General features: G+C 56.9%; 2 protein-coding genes across 3 annotated transcripts in view; both read right to left on the bottom strand.

Moving 5' to 3' along the window:
* The window catches only part of PRR7 (proline rich 7, synaptic), a 7,569-nt gene extending 5,437 nt beyond the window's left edge, over positions 1–2,132 (bottom strand). The window contains exon 1 of the mRNA XM_026063557.1: positions 1,962–2,132. Coding sequence (XP_025919342.1) covers positions 1,962–2,132 — 171 coding nt within the window. The remainder of the gene's footprint in view (positions 1–1,961) is intronic.
* GRK6 (G protein-coupled receptor kinase 6) lies at positions 1,405–14,868 on the bottom strand. Of its 2 annotated transcripts, none has more exons than XM_026063312.1 (15): positions 14,775–14,868; positions 11,506–11,618; positions 11,101–11,178; positions 10,733–10,833; positions 9,287–9,379; positions 8,891–8,954; positions 8,189–8,318; positions 7,342–7,486; positions 6,511–6,548; positions 6,282–6,371; positions 5,982–6,190; positions 5,558–5,695; positions 5,084–5,221; positions 4,743–4,877; positions 1,405–3,098 (listed from the first exon to the last, which is right to left on the bottom strand). In XM_026063312.1, exons 1-15 carry the CDS (start codon positions 14,824–14,826, stop codon positions 2,841–2,843), a joined length of 1,782 nt encoding a protein of 593 aa, XP_025919097.1. In that variant the 5' UTR covers positions 14,827–14,868; the 3' UTR covers positions 1,405–2,840. The 2 variants fall into 2 exon arrangements, with proteins under 2 accessions (XP_025919097.1, XP_025919098.1); XM_026063313.1 differs by having other exon boundaries at positions 3,005–3,846; positions 7,342–7,532; positions 8,178–8,318.
* Between the last annotated feature and the right edge of the window lie 3,208 nt (positions 14,869–18,076).

Genomic DNA, 18,076 nt, shown 5'->3' with positions numbered 1-18,076 from the left:
GGGGGACCGGCTGCCCCCGGCGTGGCGGCGGGAGCCAGGCCTCGGGCCCCGCCAGCGCCAGGCCCGGGGCCGGGAGCTGCCTTCCCGGCGGCGGCGGCGGGGGGAGGCAGGCGGGGGAGCGCTCCCCGAGCCACATGGTGGGCTGGAGGAGGAGCTGTTGCCCAGGCAACAGCTGAGAGCATCCTTCACCCCTGAAAATCGTGTGCCGGCGCTGCCTCCACAGCCCCCTGCCTCATGGCCGGGCCTGCGGGACTGGGGCGCCCGAAGCCCGGGACCCTCGCGCCGAGGCAGAGCTCGCCCAGCAGCCTGGGCACCGCGGCTCCCCTCCACTCCGGCTYGCTGGGGACCATCCTGGGCTGTGCACCAGCACCCCTTCGTCCCGCGCTGCTCCCACCAGCAGGGACCTGGGGGTGCAAACGGCCCCCGGACAGCGCTGTGCACGGCCAAGTGCTCAAGGCCGTGCTCTGGGCCTCCCCTGCTGTCCTCGCAGCTCAGCCCCGGGCTGCCTGCCACCCCCGGTGTGCCCCACCAAGCCACTGGGACTGGGGTGGGAGACCACTGAAGCTGCTGGTACCCCAGGGCTGGGGCACGGTCCCTGCACCGCGCCGGGCTGCTGCAGTCCGGGCAGTGCTGGAAGGGCAGCGTGACCAGCCCCAGCCGGCGCGTGGGATCGGCCCTCCCCAGGCGGTCCCCATCCCCCCACTGTGCCTTCCTTTTTTCCACGGCTGCAGAAAATTCCTGGATTTTACCCCAAGATGCCCCCTCCGAGTGTGAGAACTCCTCCTCGGCCCGCTCCCATAGCAACTGTTCCCTAGCTACCGCACCGCACTTGCTATTCTCATCCCTGTGCAGCTGTGCGCCTGGCCACCCCGCGCCGCGCACGAGGCTGGGGACGCTGCCGCAGGCACCGCCACCGGCCCCGGCCCCGCAGCCCCGGCAGCGCCTGCAGCMGCCCCAGCCCTGCACGTTGGGCCAAGGAAGCAGCGCCCGGTGCTGGCACAAGGACCGTGCACAGCCCCCGGCTGTGGCCGAGGCCTGGGGGAGCAGGGTGCAGGGCCCAGGAGAGCGACGGGGCTCTGCCCCCAGCCCCTGAGCATGTTTGGGGTGTGCAGCACCCAGGAGGGACTGTGCCAAGGGCAGATGGGGGAGCTCGGGTACGAGCCCGGAGCAGGAAGGCACAGCAGACATGAGCACACCCTAGGACAGTGGCTGGGCACTGGCACAAGGCTTTGTACCTGCTGCTGCCCTGGACTGGTCCAATTCGCCCGGGAGAAGCCACCGAGGGCCACCTTGCTGCGACCCTGCCAGGCCAGCACCAGGTGAGGAAAGGGAACGAGCACAACGCACTGCGTGCTGCTCGCTCAGTTCACCTCTGCACGACAGTAACACAGGACACAGCAAATCTTACACTTAACAAAAGGTTAAAAATTTAAATACTCTCAAACTTTAGTGCAAGGCAAGCAAATACCACAGGTCCAAGTAGGTGCTCAGCCCACCCATGGGGCCTGGCTCAGAACGAGCACGAGGCAGCAGCGTGCACGCACGCGCAAGCGCGCACACACGTGCACATGCGCGCGCACACACACACACACACACACAGAACAGACCAGTTATTGCTAGGGACGCAGCTGGGACCAAGTGTGCACAGGACCAGACAAGCAGAACGGACGGGCGGGAGAGCAGGGCCAAGCGACGCTGCTCCCCAGAGACGTGGGGGGGCTCCAGCGCAGGCTCAGGCCCCTCTCCCTGCTGCACTGCCCTACGGCACAAGGGCTGTGCCACCGGCGGCTCCTGGGGCCACGTGCTGGAGGACCCCCCTCAGGACGGGCACTAAGCTAAGCTGGTGCAGCGGGTGGGCTGGTCCCRGCCTTGCTCACTCTTGGGTAATGGTGCACAGCACGGCCCCAGCAGGGGACGTTTCCTTTACCACAGCTTTTCCACCCAAGAGTGGGGCCCCTTACGTGTCCGAGGTCTGACTGCGTGCCTGCTGCACGGACATACTCATGCCACTGCATGGCAGTCACCGACAGCAAGCTGGGCCCAGGGCCTGCCTGCACCCACCAGCTTTCCACAGCAAGCACAGATGGCTGGTCCAGAGCTGGTGGGACTGTGCTGGGGACCTCCTGCACCATGTGGGGCATCAGATCAACCCTTCAGACTCAGTAGCAGTTACCTTCCGTGCAGGTGCTGTGGGAGCAGCTACATCCTGCTGTGCTGTGGCAGCCCGCCAACGGTCTGAAGAGAGGGCCGGGATCAGCTCCCAGGAGCTGGCAGCATGTGCAAGACAAGGCAGGAGGAAGCAGGCTCAGCAGACAGGGAAGCAGGGATGAAGCAGTGACGCTCTGCTGCCAGGATGCGATGATAGAYGCTTTGGCACAGCAGTTTCCTGTGCCTCAAGGCTGAGCAATGGACTCCTCTGGAGCCAGGGACGCCTCAGCATGGCCAGAAAGGTCCAGGAAAGATGCTTTAGACACCTCAAGGCACAGAAGGCCTCTGCCCAGGACTCCCTGGTACAAAGCTGGGACTGTCACTCCCCCCATAGGAGGACATTTGTGCCTGTGACAGGGTGGGGGCAGTGCAGGCCCCCACCTATAGATTAAAAAACATGTGATATGTACAGACCAACGTATATAAATATACACCAAACCTGCAGTGCCGCTTCAGCACCGTGCAATGTGTCAACAGAGCTGCTCCAGCCTGGCCTCTGCCCACGTCAGTGCCATCCCTCCCTCCCACCCTCAGCCYGGGAGGGGAGCAGCAGCCAGCGGGCAGCAGCACAATCCCAAGTGGCAGATTCGGGAGCATCCAGGTCTGTCTTAGGGATGATGGCTTCCCAACAGTTAGAGGCTCCTTGGCCTGAGGCAGACGGTATGTGCTGCTGCCAGCCCTGAAGCCATCCTCACAGTCTTCAAATACAGATGTGCAAAGCTGTAAACAAATCCACCTTGTGGAGCCACTGCTACCTTGTCCTTCAGGCTGGCCTGTTGTTCTGCTGGGCACCCGGAGAGGCAAGAGGGTCCCAGGGGCTGGAGAACAAGCTGTGCTCTACAGCCGGGTGGGCTCTTCCTCGCTGTCGCTGCAGTTTCCACAGCAGTCCTGAAGTCAGAAGGGCAATGAGAGGGAAGAGGGAGAGAGGAGCACAGCAAGCAGAGGGTGAGCATGGTCACACAACCCAGCCTACAGCTGCCCTCTGGCAGGGAAGATCCAGGCTCCCCAGCCTGTGTGCAGGAGAGCTACACAGAGGGAATGGGCTAGAGGGGACCCCAAGTCTGCAGAGGAACAGCATAGCTGCATCTTGGGGATTGGCTCCTGGCAGACGTACACATGAGCACACAGCTGACTAGCTTGGAAGCTAGGGGGAAGATGGGGTCCCGAGACTATAGCCACCCYGGGGCACAGCTCAGTGCCAGCAGGTATAATCTGCCCCAGGCAGGGCTCATCAGGCCAGAAAGGCAACTGAAGCCCTCCTGCTGGAGCTGGGGCACAGGACAGGGACAAACCCTTCACAGTTTCTCAACCCTTCTGTGTGTCCTGGACAGCTGAACAGGGGAGGAAAGGGAACCCCGAGCTTCCTGTGGCCCCCTGGGAGCAGGGCTCCCAGCAGCAGCAATGTGGGGGCAGTTTCGGCTCAGGCTGGGGCCAAGGCTCCCCCGCAGCGGGGAAGGCAGCAAGAGCAGGGAAGCAGGATTAGTGGCTCAGGGGCAGTTAGAACAACAAGCAGCATGTGCTCTGCTGGGGGAAGGGGTTAGGCAGTGAAGGACCACTCCTCTCTCCCAGATCTTGCCATGTCCACGGGCCACCAGGTATTTCCCTGAGCAGAGCAGCCAGGAGGGAGACTGCTCACCTCTGGAAAGAGAAAACACGTGGCAAATCACAGCTCAACCTCTGCCACAGGCAGCCCATCCTTGGGCAGGTTCTGCCTGCCTAGGGAAGAGCAGACAGCAGGGTACCCCAGTCCAGAGCTGGCTCCGGCTAGGTCAGGACACAAGGCTCCCACCAAACAGTGAAGCACAACTTGGAGCTAGGTGGGGAAGGAGGAGTCAGAACTGGGTGGCTGAAAATGGGTCCAGAGCAGGCCAGAGCCAACCACGCTCAAGTCCCACAGCTGCAAGCAGCTGTTAAAGGACAGCAGCCCAGACTTTGCTGGTCCTGGAAAGGCAAAGGCTGTTCTGGCCCAGAGGAGACATGCAGGCAAGAAAACTAATAGCAGTGCTCAAGATATTCCCATCCTCCTCATCCCTCAAAAGCACTGCTCCGAGAAGTACTCTGCCTGTTCCAGATCTGGCAGAACTGCTCTGGGGAGCCCACAAACCCCATACCAAGAGCAAGGTCTTCCTCAGGGAAGGAAGCATTCATGTAGGAAGGGAGAGGACTTGCCATTTTAGTGCCTTCAGCAACATCCCTCCATCTGTATGACTGCAGCATGTTTTAGTTGGGACACTTGGTCCTAGTCCCCTCATGTGCAGCAAGGGGAGTGCCAGCCAGGTGAGGGCTGGCTCCCTGGGGCAGGCCTATCTGATCAGCAGGACAGAGGAGGGGCGCAGAGAAGGCAGTGGAGCTCCCTGCAGCCTTGCACAGGTCCCCTGAGAGCCCTGCGGTCAGGCCACCTGGCACAGGGAGACGCTGTGCCTGCTGCTCCCTTGTGCCCACCTCCCTGCCAGATCTGCCTGGCGCTGGTGGGCAGCAGGCTCAGTGCTGCTAGAGGACTTGCTGTGGAGGAAACGCTGGGCTAACACTCTTACCTGTCTGCTGAAGAAGCGCTGAAGTAAGCCCTTTTTGGGCTGCGGAGAAGGCTGCCCTTTCCAGTCCAGGTCTGGGGGCACTGTGCCGTCTGTGCTGAAGATATTCAGCTCCTTAAAACATTCTGTCTCAATCATCTGGAAAAGGGAAAAGATGGCTGCGGCAGCTGCCAGACACCTGCACGCAAAGCCCAGCATCAAGAGCCTGGCAGAGCGTAAGAACAGGAGGGAGAGCACAGAGACTGAACCCTGCAGGACACTGCTCAGCCAGCATGGCGAGCACAAGCAGGAGTGAAGATCTGTCCTGCGAAAAGGGGCTCCCCCCCACACCAGTCCCCACCTACCTCGTTCTGCCAAGGAATAGGCACGCTTCCCGTAGCAAACTTCTGGTAGAAGTCATTGTCTGTGGGCTCCAGCTCAACCCCCTTCACCGTGGAGAACTGCTCGATGTCCAGAACATCCTTGCAGTAGATGGCCTGGGGCTAAAGAGCACAAACACTGCCCTAATGCCAGGCTCCACAATGATGCCACCCCACTCAAATAACTGTGCCTCCTGACCAAACCAAGGCCCCCTCTCCCTGCAGCCCAGAGCTTGCAGCCCCATTCTGCCAGGCTAGAAGAACTGGCCAGATCCACTTGCAACCAGCATCCCTCCTGCCAGCAGCCAGAGCAGCATCTCCAGAAACATCCCTGCACAGGAGGGCAGGGGGAAGGCACCCTCTCCTCAGGTGAGCCACCCCAGGACTTCTGCTTCCCTTGACAGCATCAATGACTGAAGAGGTTGAGACATGGACCGCTCTTCCTGGCCAGGCACTTACGTCCGGCTTGAAGGGGGGTTCCAGCATGCCTGCTTCCAGCCTCCGGAAGTTGAGGTGCTTGAAGAGAGGGTGTTCCTTCACTTCCCTGGCCCCAGCTCCTCGGCACCCCAGGCGCTCCAGAGGGTCTTTGCACAGAAGCTGCAACACAAAGGGAATCAGCGCTGTAGGCGGGGGTCATCTGCAGGAGGAGCAGCCCGGAGGTCAGCTGGGCTCCTGTGGTACATCTCTAAGGATAGCATGAGCTCACTAGCCAGCCAGGACCGTGAGCAATCAGAGCACCCTGAACCTTCCCGTGCTGTCTTATCAGAGCCAGAGCAAGGGAACCTGGCTGCCACCAGCACCTCCATGGTGAGCAGCCCCGACACTCGGCTACTATGGGCAAAGGGGGTGGTGGGTGCAAAGGGACAGTGATGCCCACTCGTACCATGGTACAGAGGGAGCGGGCGCAGGGCGAGAACTTCTCTGAGTACTCCTCCTGCACATCCTTCACCAACCGCTCCACCTCCTCCCGTTTGATCTTCTTCTTGCGCTGCTGGAAAGGGGACTGTCCCTCGATCATCTCGTACACCAGGCAGCCCAGAGCCCACCAGTCTGGGCTGAATGTGTAGCGCTCATTCTTCACCACCTCTGGAGCTGCACAGGAGCAGGGGAGAGGGATGTGTGAGGGCAGGGAGAGCCTGTGTGCAGTCAGAGCACACTTTTTGACTAAACTGGGGCCACTTACCCATGTAGCCAACTGTCCCCACCCGGCCCTTGATTGTTTGGCCCTCTGGCACGTGCACAGCTAGCCCCAGGTCTGAGATACGGATGTGACCTGCACAAAGGAAAGGGCAAGTTAACAGGACAGGACCAAGGGACAGTACTTGAAGCTGCCAAGAACACAGGCAACCCTGGTTCAAGCATGGGAAGGGAGAAAGACCCAGGAGCAGAGTGCCTCTTCACCCTGCACTCACCATGGTCATCTAGCAATATGTTCTCTGGCTTCAGGTCCCTAAGAAGGAAGAGACTCGATTAGCAAGAAGCCTGTTGTCAAAGCAAGGTCACAGGAAGCAGCAACATATCAAAGTCACAGATAAGCAGCAGAGGGATGTAACACCCCTGCCCCAGGCACACAGATAACCTCCTCCTGGGGTTAGCCCTGCAAACTCCCCCCTCTTAGGCACAGAGGCAGGTCACAACAGTGATTTCAACCCTTCAGGAGAAGGAAGCGGTGAGCGCACTGCTGCTTCCTTCTTTGCGTGTGCAGAACTCGGCACAGAGCTGGCCCTGTAAGACGGAAGGAGCACGGACTTCTGCCTGCCCTGCCCATGCTCCAAGGCCAGCCCTGGGAAAGGCAGAAGGCAGGACTAGAGGGGACTTCCTGGCTCTGCATCCAGCCATGCTATCCCTAATGCTGTATCACACAACTCAATGAGTATAGTCAGCTTGTTCTTCCTCCTGCTCAGCTCCCAGCCTGAGTGTACCACAGCAGCTTACCCTCCTTTATTCTAGTGTCAATACTGTCTGTAGAGTTAAGCACCCAAGTGTGCGCCCTGAGGCATTCACAGCATGATCACATCCTGTTCTTGGTGTTCATTTACCAGTATAAGAAGCCAAGCTCTCCTATCTCTCCCACAAGATCAGCTTTCCATTCCTGATCACCACTCATCCAGCTCTGTGCTGGTTTCAAGTCTGAGCTTATTTTCTTGAGCAGACAGACCCAGCTGGGCTGGTAAGAGCAGCAGGAACCCTCTTGTTTCTGCAGCTGGTACAAGGTCTCCCAGTGGGGGACAGGCAGCACGCACCTGTACACTATCCTCTCCTGGTGCAAGTCCTCGAGGCCGCAGCAGATTTCGGCAGCATAGAACGCTGCCCGGGGCTCCTCAAAGCCAGCCTCTCCCATGTGGTAGATATGGAACTTGAGGTCCCCTCCATTCATGAGGGTCAGCACTAGGCAGAGAGCATCTTTAGTTTCATATGCATAGGCTAAGCTCACCTGCAATTCAGGGCAGAAAGGCTGTTAGAAGACACAGCTGCAACAGGGAGATGCCCACACTCTGATGGGCACCTTGTCACCCCAGAAGCCAGTCACAGCAGGACGGAGATGCCTCAACCCCCCATCCCSTACCAGACGCAGAGGGGCTGAGGATAGGGCCTTTGCCAGCAGAGGAGGCAGAGGGGGAACCGTTCAAACCCAGGGAGGACCTGGAAGTGCCCAGCAGCCCCTGCACACCCCCAGCTTTCCTCAGGTGGGGAGGATGCTGTTCTGAGCCAAAGCTGCTCCCCTCTGGGGGCAAGCAGTGCCCAAAAGCAACCTCAGGGTATCATCTGATGAAACCTCCATAATGGGAGGTGTCAGGCTGCCCATGCCTCAGCGCAGTCCTGCCTATGGGAGCCCTGCGACCTGCCTACTGGAACATTTAGGTCACCTTGTGGAGGCAGCAGGAGGTCCTGCCAGATCCCAGACTCATGGGAGGGAAGTGAAGTTCAGCAGCCGCCAAGACCCTATCCCATGGGCAGGGCCTACTCCTGCCTCTCCACACAGGGTGAGGAGCACAGAGGTGCTGGGCTGGCTGATTGCAGGAGAAATCAACCACCGCAGCCCCGCGGTGCAAAGTGAGAGCAACTCCTATGTACTTACTACAAACCTACTGTTCACTTTTTCCAGGATCTGCTTTTCATTCAGGGCCATGGCCTCTCCCTTCCGCTTTTTGATCCGTTTCTTCTCCAGCTTCTTGCAGGCATACATCTTCCCTGTGGCACGCACTTGGCAGGCACAAACCTGGAGGAGGGACAAGGCTCAACACCCTCCCACTGCCGCATCCAGGGCAGGGTCTATGTCCTGCTCTCAGAAAGAGGCATGGGAAGGCAAAGATGCCCTTGTCATAACTTCACTCTGAACAGATACATTAGCAGACACCCAGGAGGCGTCTGAGGCCGGCGCCTGGGAAGGCAGGAGGCCGCTCCAGAAACAGGAGGAAACCTGGGAGAGTGACAGTTTTCTGGACTGCTGTTTTCCCTGCCAAGACGCTGGGAATAGACCTGACCCTCTCCCCAGGCAGCAGCGTGCACCACAAAGCACATGCTACCCACCTGTGCAACCCCTTCCCGCATGTCCTGTGTCCAGCAAGAGGGGATCTCCTGCCCATCAGAGGGGAACTGACAGATAATGCAATGCCCAGAGTGCAGCAGGGCCCGGCACAGAGCCCAAGAGAATATCCCAGCGAAATCCCCCAGTCCAGCCAGCTACAGCACCTGCCTCCAGCCTGGGTCGGCAGGCCCAGGCCCCCACCTCCCAGTGGGCAAAGGTGGCTGCCAGGCGGCCTGAATGCAGAGGAAATGCTGGTYACTCACCTCTCCAAAGCCACCCTTGCCCAGCACACGGTACTGGCGGAAAGTGTTTTTGGTCACTGGCTGCCTGTGAGGCAAAGGAAACTGGAGTGAGATGGGAACAGGGAGGGAGACAGCAGGGGCTGAAGCCCAAACCACCCCCATGCCCTGGCCTGAGGGACTGTGGCTCACCCCAGAACCCCTGCTTGAACACACCTTGCTCCCCTGCAAGGCAGGCAAGCTGGGGTGCTTAGGAAAGGTTGCTTGTGCCAGAAAGGGCCCTGAAGGAGAGCAAGAGCAGGCAAAGGCCAGACCTTCAGTTCTTGCCAGGGCCCAGCACAGGAAGGAGCTGTAGGGACCCCTCAAGGCAGCCACTGTGCTGCAGGGTTCAGGTCTCTCAGGGATGCCAGGGAACATTACCGTTCCAGCCATTTCCACTGTAGGAAGCGGTTGAAGTACAAGCTGTCGAGGTAGTCAGCAAAGGGAGCCACGCTCAGGTAATCGTGGATAAGCCTAGGAGAGAGCAGAGAGCCCGTGAGGCTGCTGAGAGCTGTTCSCAGCCACAGAACAGGCCAGTGGTCCAAGCACAGAGAAGGTAAGCTGCTCCAACAAGAGCCCGATCACCTTGCCATCCCCTCACCCAGCCTGGTGCTGTGCTGAATCACCCACGTACCCTGCACAGCCCTGGCCCAGAAAGCCCACCCTCTGCGCTAGCACACAGAAGCCTGATGCAAAGAGAAGGTGTGYTGGAGGTACCGCTGCGACAAAAGCGGCACCCTGGGACAGGGCTGGCACTGCTAATTATGGCCTCTGCATCAGCCCTGGCTGCGGGACAAAGCGGGACGGTGGGGCTCTTTGCAATTGCCCCTCTGCTTGCACGGCAAATGCACACGCAAGGCTGTAATCAGCTGCTTCAAGCTGCTAGCAACATTCAGCACAGGGCGCTGAGCTGTTCAGTTTCAGCTGAATATCCGGCACAAAAGGCCACAGGGGATCTTGTTCGAGAGAGCTAACTGCCTTGGAGACTGGTGCCGGGGCTGCCCAGCGGAGTAAAGAGCCTTAGACACAGTGTCTAGACTGGAGACAAGCATCAAGGAGAAGCGGATGGGTCCTTCCCCTTTCAAGGCTTGCCAAGAGAAGGCAGGGCCCAGCCCGGAGGCTCTGCATTCAGACAGCGACACTAGTTACCACACACCGAGTTAACGCTCCCCAGAAGACTGCAGCAAACCCATTGCCACAGCCCTGCACTCGATTAGGCAATGTGCTCAAGCTACCGTTCAGAGAGGGGTGGAGGCCGTGAGCCCAGTTTGCCTAACAGCTTCCTCTTCACACCCAGATCCAAGACCTCAGTCACTGTTTCTGCCACGAGTCCAAGGAACAGAGGTGACCTCAGATTCCTGCAGCAACAGCTACCATAACCTAGCCACAACAGGCACATCTGCGGACAGTGGGAGAGGACAGCTCGCACTGGGACTGCACCAATCAGCACTGCATTACGGGTGACTATGAGACCCAGACACAAGACCAGAAACAGCACGGCCTGATGCTGAGGCTTGCCAAAATGGGGTCTTTCCAAATGGCAACTCAGACCTATGGCAGATTGTTAGGGGGGACAAAGGTTTCTGCTGCAACATGTGGTACCCAGAGCCCACAGGAGCTCCCTGTAGCTGTGCTGGCCAAACTYGCATGGATTGCTGCAAACTGCTAGCCTGAAACTCCCCAGGCTCCAGCCTGAGCAGTCTCAGCCTTAGCACCAGCCCTCACCGCCCTGGAGGAAGGGACCATGATGGATGAGGCGAGTTAGCTGCAGGATCTATCACTGGACCATGGTGCGACCYGTGGGGAGGCCCCAGCACTCCAACTTACTTAGTGGATTCTTTGAAGAGCTCCTTGGAAGGTTCCTGCTCCAGCCTCTCACAACAGGTACTCACCAACTGTGAGGGGACTTCAGGCACATGGTCCTCGCTCTGGGGACAAAAGGATAAAGTCAGACACAGGGAGCAGAGCCTGAGGGCCCAGCCTAGAAAGACGAACCCACAGGAACAGCACACAGGTGCTCATCTGATTTAGGGCCAGAGGGAAAAGCAACAGAGTCACTTGTGGGGTGACGGGAGGTGCTATACTCACCACTCTGCCCAGCATATTCACTGCAGCAGGACACGGGTAATGACAGTTGTTGGCTTTCCAACTGTTTTCCTACTGTTGCAAGCAGCAAACACAGACCTCTCACTCACCTTTGGCTTCAAGTACTTTTCAATCAGGTGTTGCCCGCATTCCTTCCGCTTCTCATCTGGAGCCACTTCGTACCCTGCCTGCACAGAGCAAACACCGTCAGGAGCAGGCCCAGCCAGTAATCAAGCCTTGCTACCAGGCAACAGCTGCACAGCAGCAACACCCTGCCCAAGGTACCAAGATCCCGTGCTTTCCCGGAAAACCAGATCTCCAGCAAACTGCTCCCTAAGCAAAGGCCCAGCCCTATCCTGGAGAAACTGCAGCTCACAGGTTCTTCCTTCAGGAAAACCCTACAGGCCCAAAAGTACCTGGCAACAGCTCCAATGCCCAAGGCCAACTGGTCTGTGCCCAGAACGCCAAGAACATCCCTACYTCCCCCAGAGAAGCCTGACGGGCTTTGCTCTTACCACAGCATCCAGGAACTTGACGCAGCGTGACAGCTCAGGTCGTGTCTCRCAGAACTGCCGAAAGAGCATGCGCCCGATGGGCTGCTTCTCACACAGGCTGTGGTAGTCCCGCTCTGCAAATGTGGAGGAGAAGATCATGCACTGCCAACCCCAAAGCAGCAGCCACAGCCCACCGTCCTGGCCGCAGGCAGCCATGGAGAGGCTTGTGACTAGTCAGCTGGCTGCTCACACAGGCCCTGCCAGCCTGAGACTCCCAGGACAGCAAAATACACCCAACAGGGACAAGAGGCTGGCATGACTGAGCTTTTATGTCACCCTATGGAAGAGTTTTCTTCCTTGAAAGAAGTTTTAACAGCTTTTCTGTACAGTTCGCCCCTTCTTGTTTCTAGGAAGGCATCTTGGTATCTCCTGCTCAGCTGGAAGCTCTCTTCTCAATCCTCTACTTGCAGAGATGAACTGACTGTTCCAGACACACAACTTTCTTTGGGACAAGAGAAACACATCAAGCTTGTTCCTGGGCAGATCTCCCAGCAAGAGGTGCTCTGATGGCTCTTACAAAGCCCTCAAATTTACCAAGGATTTCCACCAAAACGCTGGAAACAGTAGTACTGAAATGGAGAGCATTATTTCCATAGTATTTCCTGTTAATGCTGTGTACAGCAATTAGACCACCTCTGCTTCACTGGACGGCTGCCTGTTTGTATGTCAGCTCCTACTGCCCTCTGGAGCTGTTTCCTCTGGCAATTCCCCATGCCCTTCTCCCCAGGGTCCTCTGCATTCTGGCATGCCAGGCCCAAACACCTTTGACTATCTAGAGCACTTCCAGCTCAATGAAAGATTAGTAATCTATCCTCATTTCTCCAGTCATCTTTAAAAGGGTTTTTTTCCCCTGAATATTAGTAGGTCTTTTTCCCCTTCCAGGTCACCAGTAAAATCTCAGCTAGTCTTGGGCCAGAGCAGATTTCTATTACAGTCATTGCCATGGAGGGTTATAGGCTGCCTGGAATACGGATGTGCAGCCATTCCCTGGCTCTTAGGGACTCCTCCATGCTCCCCGTAAGTGTGACACAGCAGGACACTTACTCTGCTACCCAAACCAAACCCCAGAGAGGTCTGTCTCATCTGTCTGCAAAGATCTCAGTGCTGGGGGTTTTTACCTTCTTCCTCTCCCTCTCCTGCCAAATTACATCAGATTACGTGCTGTTAGGAAGCTCTTCTTGAAATCTGACCTCTGGCTTCCCTGCTGCAGCATCCATCCAGTGCCTAGTGCCCTGATCAGCACCCATCTGTACTTCACCCTGCCCTGGGCCCTGCCCTGGGCCCTTCGCACTCTCCGGCGCCGGGTACTGCAGGCCTTCCCCGCCCTGCACAGCAGTTTCTCCCGAGGAAGCTGTGGCTTCCTGACGGGTGTACAAGAGCGCCGAGACAGCTTGGCCCGCCGTGGGGGAGGGGGCCATCGTGTCTGCTCGGCCCATGCCAGGCTATTTCCTTGTCTGCAGGGAAAGGAGTTCCCTTTAGCTGGGGAAGACAAGGGTTTGCARCCCGCAAGATCAGAAGTTTTCGGTTGCCCTTGCAACTGCCCGGGCACACACGAGGTTGCTCTCTGTGGTCAGAGCATGCAAAGCAGGCAGCCAGCTCCACCATGCTGGCAATCCTGCCAAACCTCTGGAATAGGAAGCAAATGTCTTTCTAGCAGGCCGCAAGAGCAAAACAAAGACAGTGAAGGGTGACCAATGCACGAGGAACGGGGCTGTCTCTCCCAGGGGGGAACCGAGAGGGACAGCCACCACAGGGGCAGAAGCAAGTCTCTCGTGCCTCCTCAAGGGGAAGTGGAGGCATGGGCTGTGACAGCCAGAGGCTGGGAGGGACTTGCCTCCCAAAGCAACACAACAGCACTGTCCTGGACACTGGGACAATAGAGACAGACAGAGCACCAGCACTCACCACTGGCAAACGGGCAGCATAACAAAGATGAACTTCAGTGCTGGAAAACATATCAAGACACCCACAGGAAGGGCAGCTGCACTCAGAAGAGAGGCCTCAGCTGAAGGAAAGCTCTGCTGAGAGCACACAACAGTCAGAAAAGCAGAAAGAGGTTGGGATGGCCAAGATGTGAACTACAAGGAGAGCCCATGCCAGAAATGCATTCAGGGGTCAGGACTTGCTCCAGAGATGCAGTTTTCAGCAAAACCAGGGCTAGAGCATTCAATTTGCTACACGCAGCTTTGAAGCCCACCCCAGGCAGATGGTGAATGGCATACGCAGGGCAGCAGACCTGGGCTACTGCAAGCTTGGAGGTACAGCGTGGATGATGGAAGTGAAGTTAGTCCAACTGCTCCAGTCCAATGTGCCCCGAAATGGAGCCAGACCCTTTTCCTTGGGGCTACCAGGTTCTAGAACGCTTGGACAGAGTAGAATAGGGTCTGTAGCTGCAGAAACCTCCCAGACTCAGCCAGTTCACTGACACCTGCTCTGAAGCAAGGCTAACCAGTATGCCACCATTCCAGCTGGCAGCTGAACTTAAAGCAGCTCTCCTTTTCCCCAAAAGATGTCACAGGTTTTTTGCACAGCTTTGCTGCTCCCCAGTGCTCCCTGTTCAAGAACCAAAGACATGTCCCAACACAATTTCATATGAGATCAGGACCAAGCCTGCTGCACAAACAACATTAAAACCATGAGCAGTACAAAGTGCAATACTAAAATGACAGACCAAGCCCTGCCCGACTGCACAATTCTCATCCATGCTGTACAGCAAGAACACAATTTTGCCTGGAGTAAAGCTGCTACATTAGTGTTAGAAGCTCAGGTCTAAAGTTCAGGACTGAGTCCTAGCCAGAGAGTCCAGAGGACATTAGCAGAACCTGTGTTATTAATGCAGAGGCACCCCTGAGCTATGCTCCAAAGCTCTGCAACACTCAGCAGGTCTGTTTCCGCAGAGAAAGGTGCTTGTCTCTAGTGACAGCCATCGCAGTCTAGAAGGCTTGTGAATACATCAACAGGTATTGTCCAGCAAGCGCCATGCAGCTGTGATTTACCTACCCATCCTTTCTTCCCTGCACCCCGACTCTGAGTGAGCCTGGCTGGGCTTTGGCCAATGCGTGCCCCATTACATGTCCTTGACCTCTGCATGACTCAGTCGCATTTAAGTGCATCCAGCTTTGGCAGCACAAGGCATGAACAGCCCCATCAGCTGCACGCGCTCACCGAAACGCACCACTCCAGAGCAGAGCCAGGGCATCGCTCAGCTCCCACCAAAAGACATGTCTCACCAAGGGTTTGTCGAAGATCCTCACAGAGGCTGATATGGGGGAACTGCAGCATCTGACGCCATTTCTTACTCTTGCCCTTCCGGTTTCCGCCACCGCCTGCAAGAGGTACAAAATTGGTATTATGAGTTATGAATGAAGGAGATCCAATTACAGCCCAATCTCACAACACTAGGAGCCAAGAGAGGTGACACCATTCTGGCCATTTACACAAGCAAGTCCAGGCAAGAGTCTACGAGGAAAACAAGACACAGGTGGTATCGCTGCCTCCTGGCTGACGGAACAAAAGTGCCAGATTCTCAGCCTGACTGCTGGAGGAAATAGATGGACTAACCATTCTGGCTGTCCAAAGGCAGCACAAAGTCACAATCAGTAACACTGACAACCTTCATCTGCCCATTTCAGTTACTTATATTTAAGATGGTAAAATCAAGGCACAGGGACAGGAGTGCCTAAAGCCACAGGTTACTCTATGTCTGCACAAGAGTTCTTGGCTCCCAGGCCTGTCCTTGGGACCTTTGCATAACTCATCACCTTTCGAAACCAAGCCTTGCTCAGTGTGAAGCTCCTCACTGTGAGTTTCCTGCTGTAGTGAAGATGTTGATGCCACCTACTCATTCCAGACTGACTGCTTACTTTAGGGAGGGGCTCTTAGAGAAAGGACATGAAGCTGGGAGACAGGAATTCCTAATCCCTGCTCCACAGACAACTCACTGCATTGCCTGGGGCTCATCACAGGTTTCCCACCTGTGAAGTGGGGACACTCCCACCTCTCTCCAGAGATAAGCTAGCCTCAGAAAAGCAAGATCCAAGAGCCAGATACCATTCCAGCTTCAGTTGTCGGAGTAAATGCCCACTGCTGTAGGACAGGGTGGGAAAGCTTCTAGATAGACGGAAAAATCTACATTACAGCAAGCACGAAGTACTGAAAYACTTGTATGCCTGATTGCTCAGATCAGCAAACCTTGAGGGATTTTCTTCCCTCCTGCTCAGTCTCAACAAACATACAATCCCCAATCCCCCTTTGGAAGTGCATTAAACCACTCTGCTGAGTTGGGCCAAAGGCACGGCTTTCTTAAATCAGGGAGCGTTGAACATCATTTATCAGCTCTTGGGAAACAGTTTTATAACACATTCCTCCACTGCATATGCAAGATTACCCCTAACCCTAGACAGTCCCTGCAGCCACTCTCCTGGCATCCTGCACCCACCACCATAGGAAGCTTTGGACAGGCCCGTGGGACAGGGCCATCAGAGCCAGCCTTTCTGCAGCACGGGCCTCACGTCTGACCTCCTGGCACACTCTGGGTAGCGCTGTTACATCTGCCCCACACCAGCAGCTGGGCTGCACGATTGTACAAACTCAGGAAGGAAGTGACTCAAGGGTAAGCAGGGGTGGAAGAAACCAGCAGCGCAGACACCTTCTTGTCAGCCACAGCTTGCAGCAACAAAACGGACAGGGACAACCAGTAAGTGAAGGCACAGGAGGGCAAGCCATCCCCAACCCCACGAGCATTTAAGGAAAGGCAGTAAGGCCCTACGACACACTGAGGATGAGGATCTGCACCTTGCAGTTCCTTGACTTGTTTGCTTTGAGAGGCGGCTCCAGTGCTCTTCAGCAAGGTTCTCCCCCGCCCTCCAGGCAATGCAGCAAACAACCGAGAGCAGGGAACTTGCATGCTGCGCCGGTGCTGCCTGCACACCTCCTGCCTGCACACCTCCATCCCCCCTTTGGGGACAGGACAGACTCCACCCAGGGCAGTCTCCACCCAAAGCTCCCCACAGAGAGTTTCAGGGCTTGATGATATCTCCAAGCTGGTCTATTGTCCCTCCACCAAAGGCTACAGGGCAAGGGGGATGACAGGGGATGGATCTTTCACCTTCCTTGGCCCAGACCCTCCTAAGTTCCTCAAACAGTTTAAAGGAAATGTAGAGCCTGGTCATCTTATAGCAACAGCTAAAGATTGCTGTTAACAACCTCCTCAGCAGGTCCAGGGCAACCTCAGCCCTGCACTCCCACACCAGATCAGGAGGCTTCCAAAAAGGCTGGGCTGGAGCAAAGCATGTGTTGCTTCTGGACCTGGCCAGCAAAGCAGCCCTGTCCTGTTACACCGGATGCTGCAGCTCACCTCAGAGGCCACCATGGCCATGCAGCCGTAGGTGGGAGAGCAGTGGAAAGGCAGTGCAGCCGCCTGCTGCTTTTGCAGGCCACAAACTGCCTGGTACGCAGGGGTACAGCTGGATCTCCCACTCGTGGCGCTGGCACACGCTGCCTGCTCTGCCCTGGCAYCCCTATCCCATACATCCAACACGAGCATGGGAGTGGATCATACCTGGTTGCCGCCAAAGTGACCATTATCTACAAAGGCAGAGAGGTGCTGGAGGCACACAGAAATAATGCAGCAGTTGTCCAGCTCTTCCCTCTGCACCACTGACCAAACTCCACTTTGTCGAAGGCACCAGACAACACAAGCCAGTGTCCTGGTCACTCTGCAGCGTCTCATGTCTAGAAGTCACAACTGCTGCTGTTTGGTTCTCTCTAAATTTGCTTTCATTTAAACCATAATGGCAAGGATTAGATTCCCCACCTACAGACACACTGCTTCTGTGGTCACCGTGCCTGAAGTATCTACGCTAAGCCTGATTTTCAAGCAGCTCAAAAACGTTTCTGCCCGTGTAAATTTAATTTCAGTCCTTTTTGCTCCCACAAATCTAATCTCTAAAGCCCTCTAACTAGATTTCAGTGGGCCCTCAGGCTCAAAAATTACTAGGGTTTAGCCAGCTGCACAAAGTGGGCCAGAAAGTTCTGCTCAGCGACAGGAGAGATTGCACTTCCCCCTTGCTTCATGYGCCCTAATGAACTCCCCAACGCCTGGCTGCATTCGATCTTCTCTCCAAAAGACCGGGCTCCTGCGTGATAAGATAAAGGCTTCCCAGTTCTGGTAAGCGATCCTGAGGCTTCCCCGCACAGCTCATACCACTATCACCCACGTACCTTCCAGACAACCCTATCGCTGCCTCCCATCCCACCCCAGGGCCCTGCGCCAGCCTTGTGGGCTCCCAGCAAAACTCGCGTCGTCGCCAAGCGGGACCGGGGCTGCGGCCGGCGTGAGGGCGGCGGAGGCTGGGGCTCACGGCTGCGCGGTTTCGGGACCAGCCCTCGCGTGGGAAGGAGCAGTCGCAGCGCAGTTTATCAGCCTGAAAGCAACTTTTCCACCCGGGACACCCCGAGCTGCTTTTCCCCTCCGGGCCAAGAGGCGCCTCCGGGCCGGGCTGCCCGGCAGCCGCCCAGGCTCCCTCCCGCC

Source organism: Apteryx rowi, unplaced genomic scaffold (assembly GCF_003343035.1).
Source record: "Apteryx rowi isolate R43461 unplaced genomic scaffold, aptRow1 scaffold_2, whole genome shotgun sequence".
Taxonomy (NCBI): domain Eukaryota; kingdom Metazoa; phylum Chordata; class Aves; order Apterygiformes; family Apterygidae; genus Apteryx; species Apteryx rowi.
Note: the sequence above shows the minus strand (reverse complement) of the source record. Positions and strands in the feature narration are given on the sequence as shown.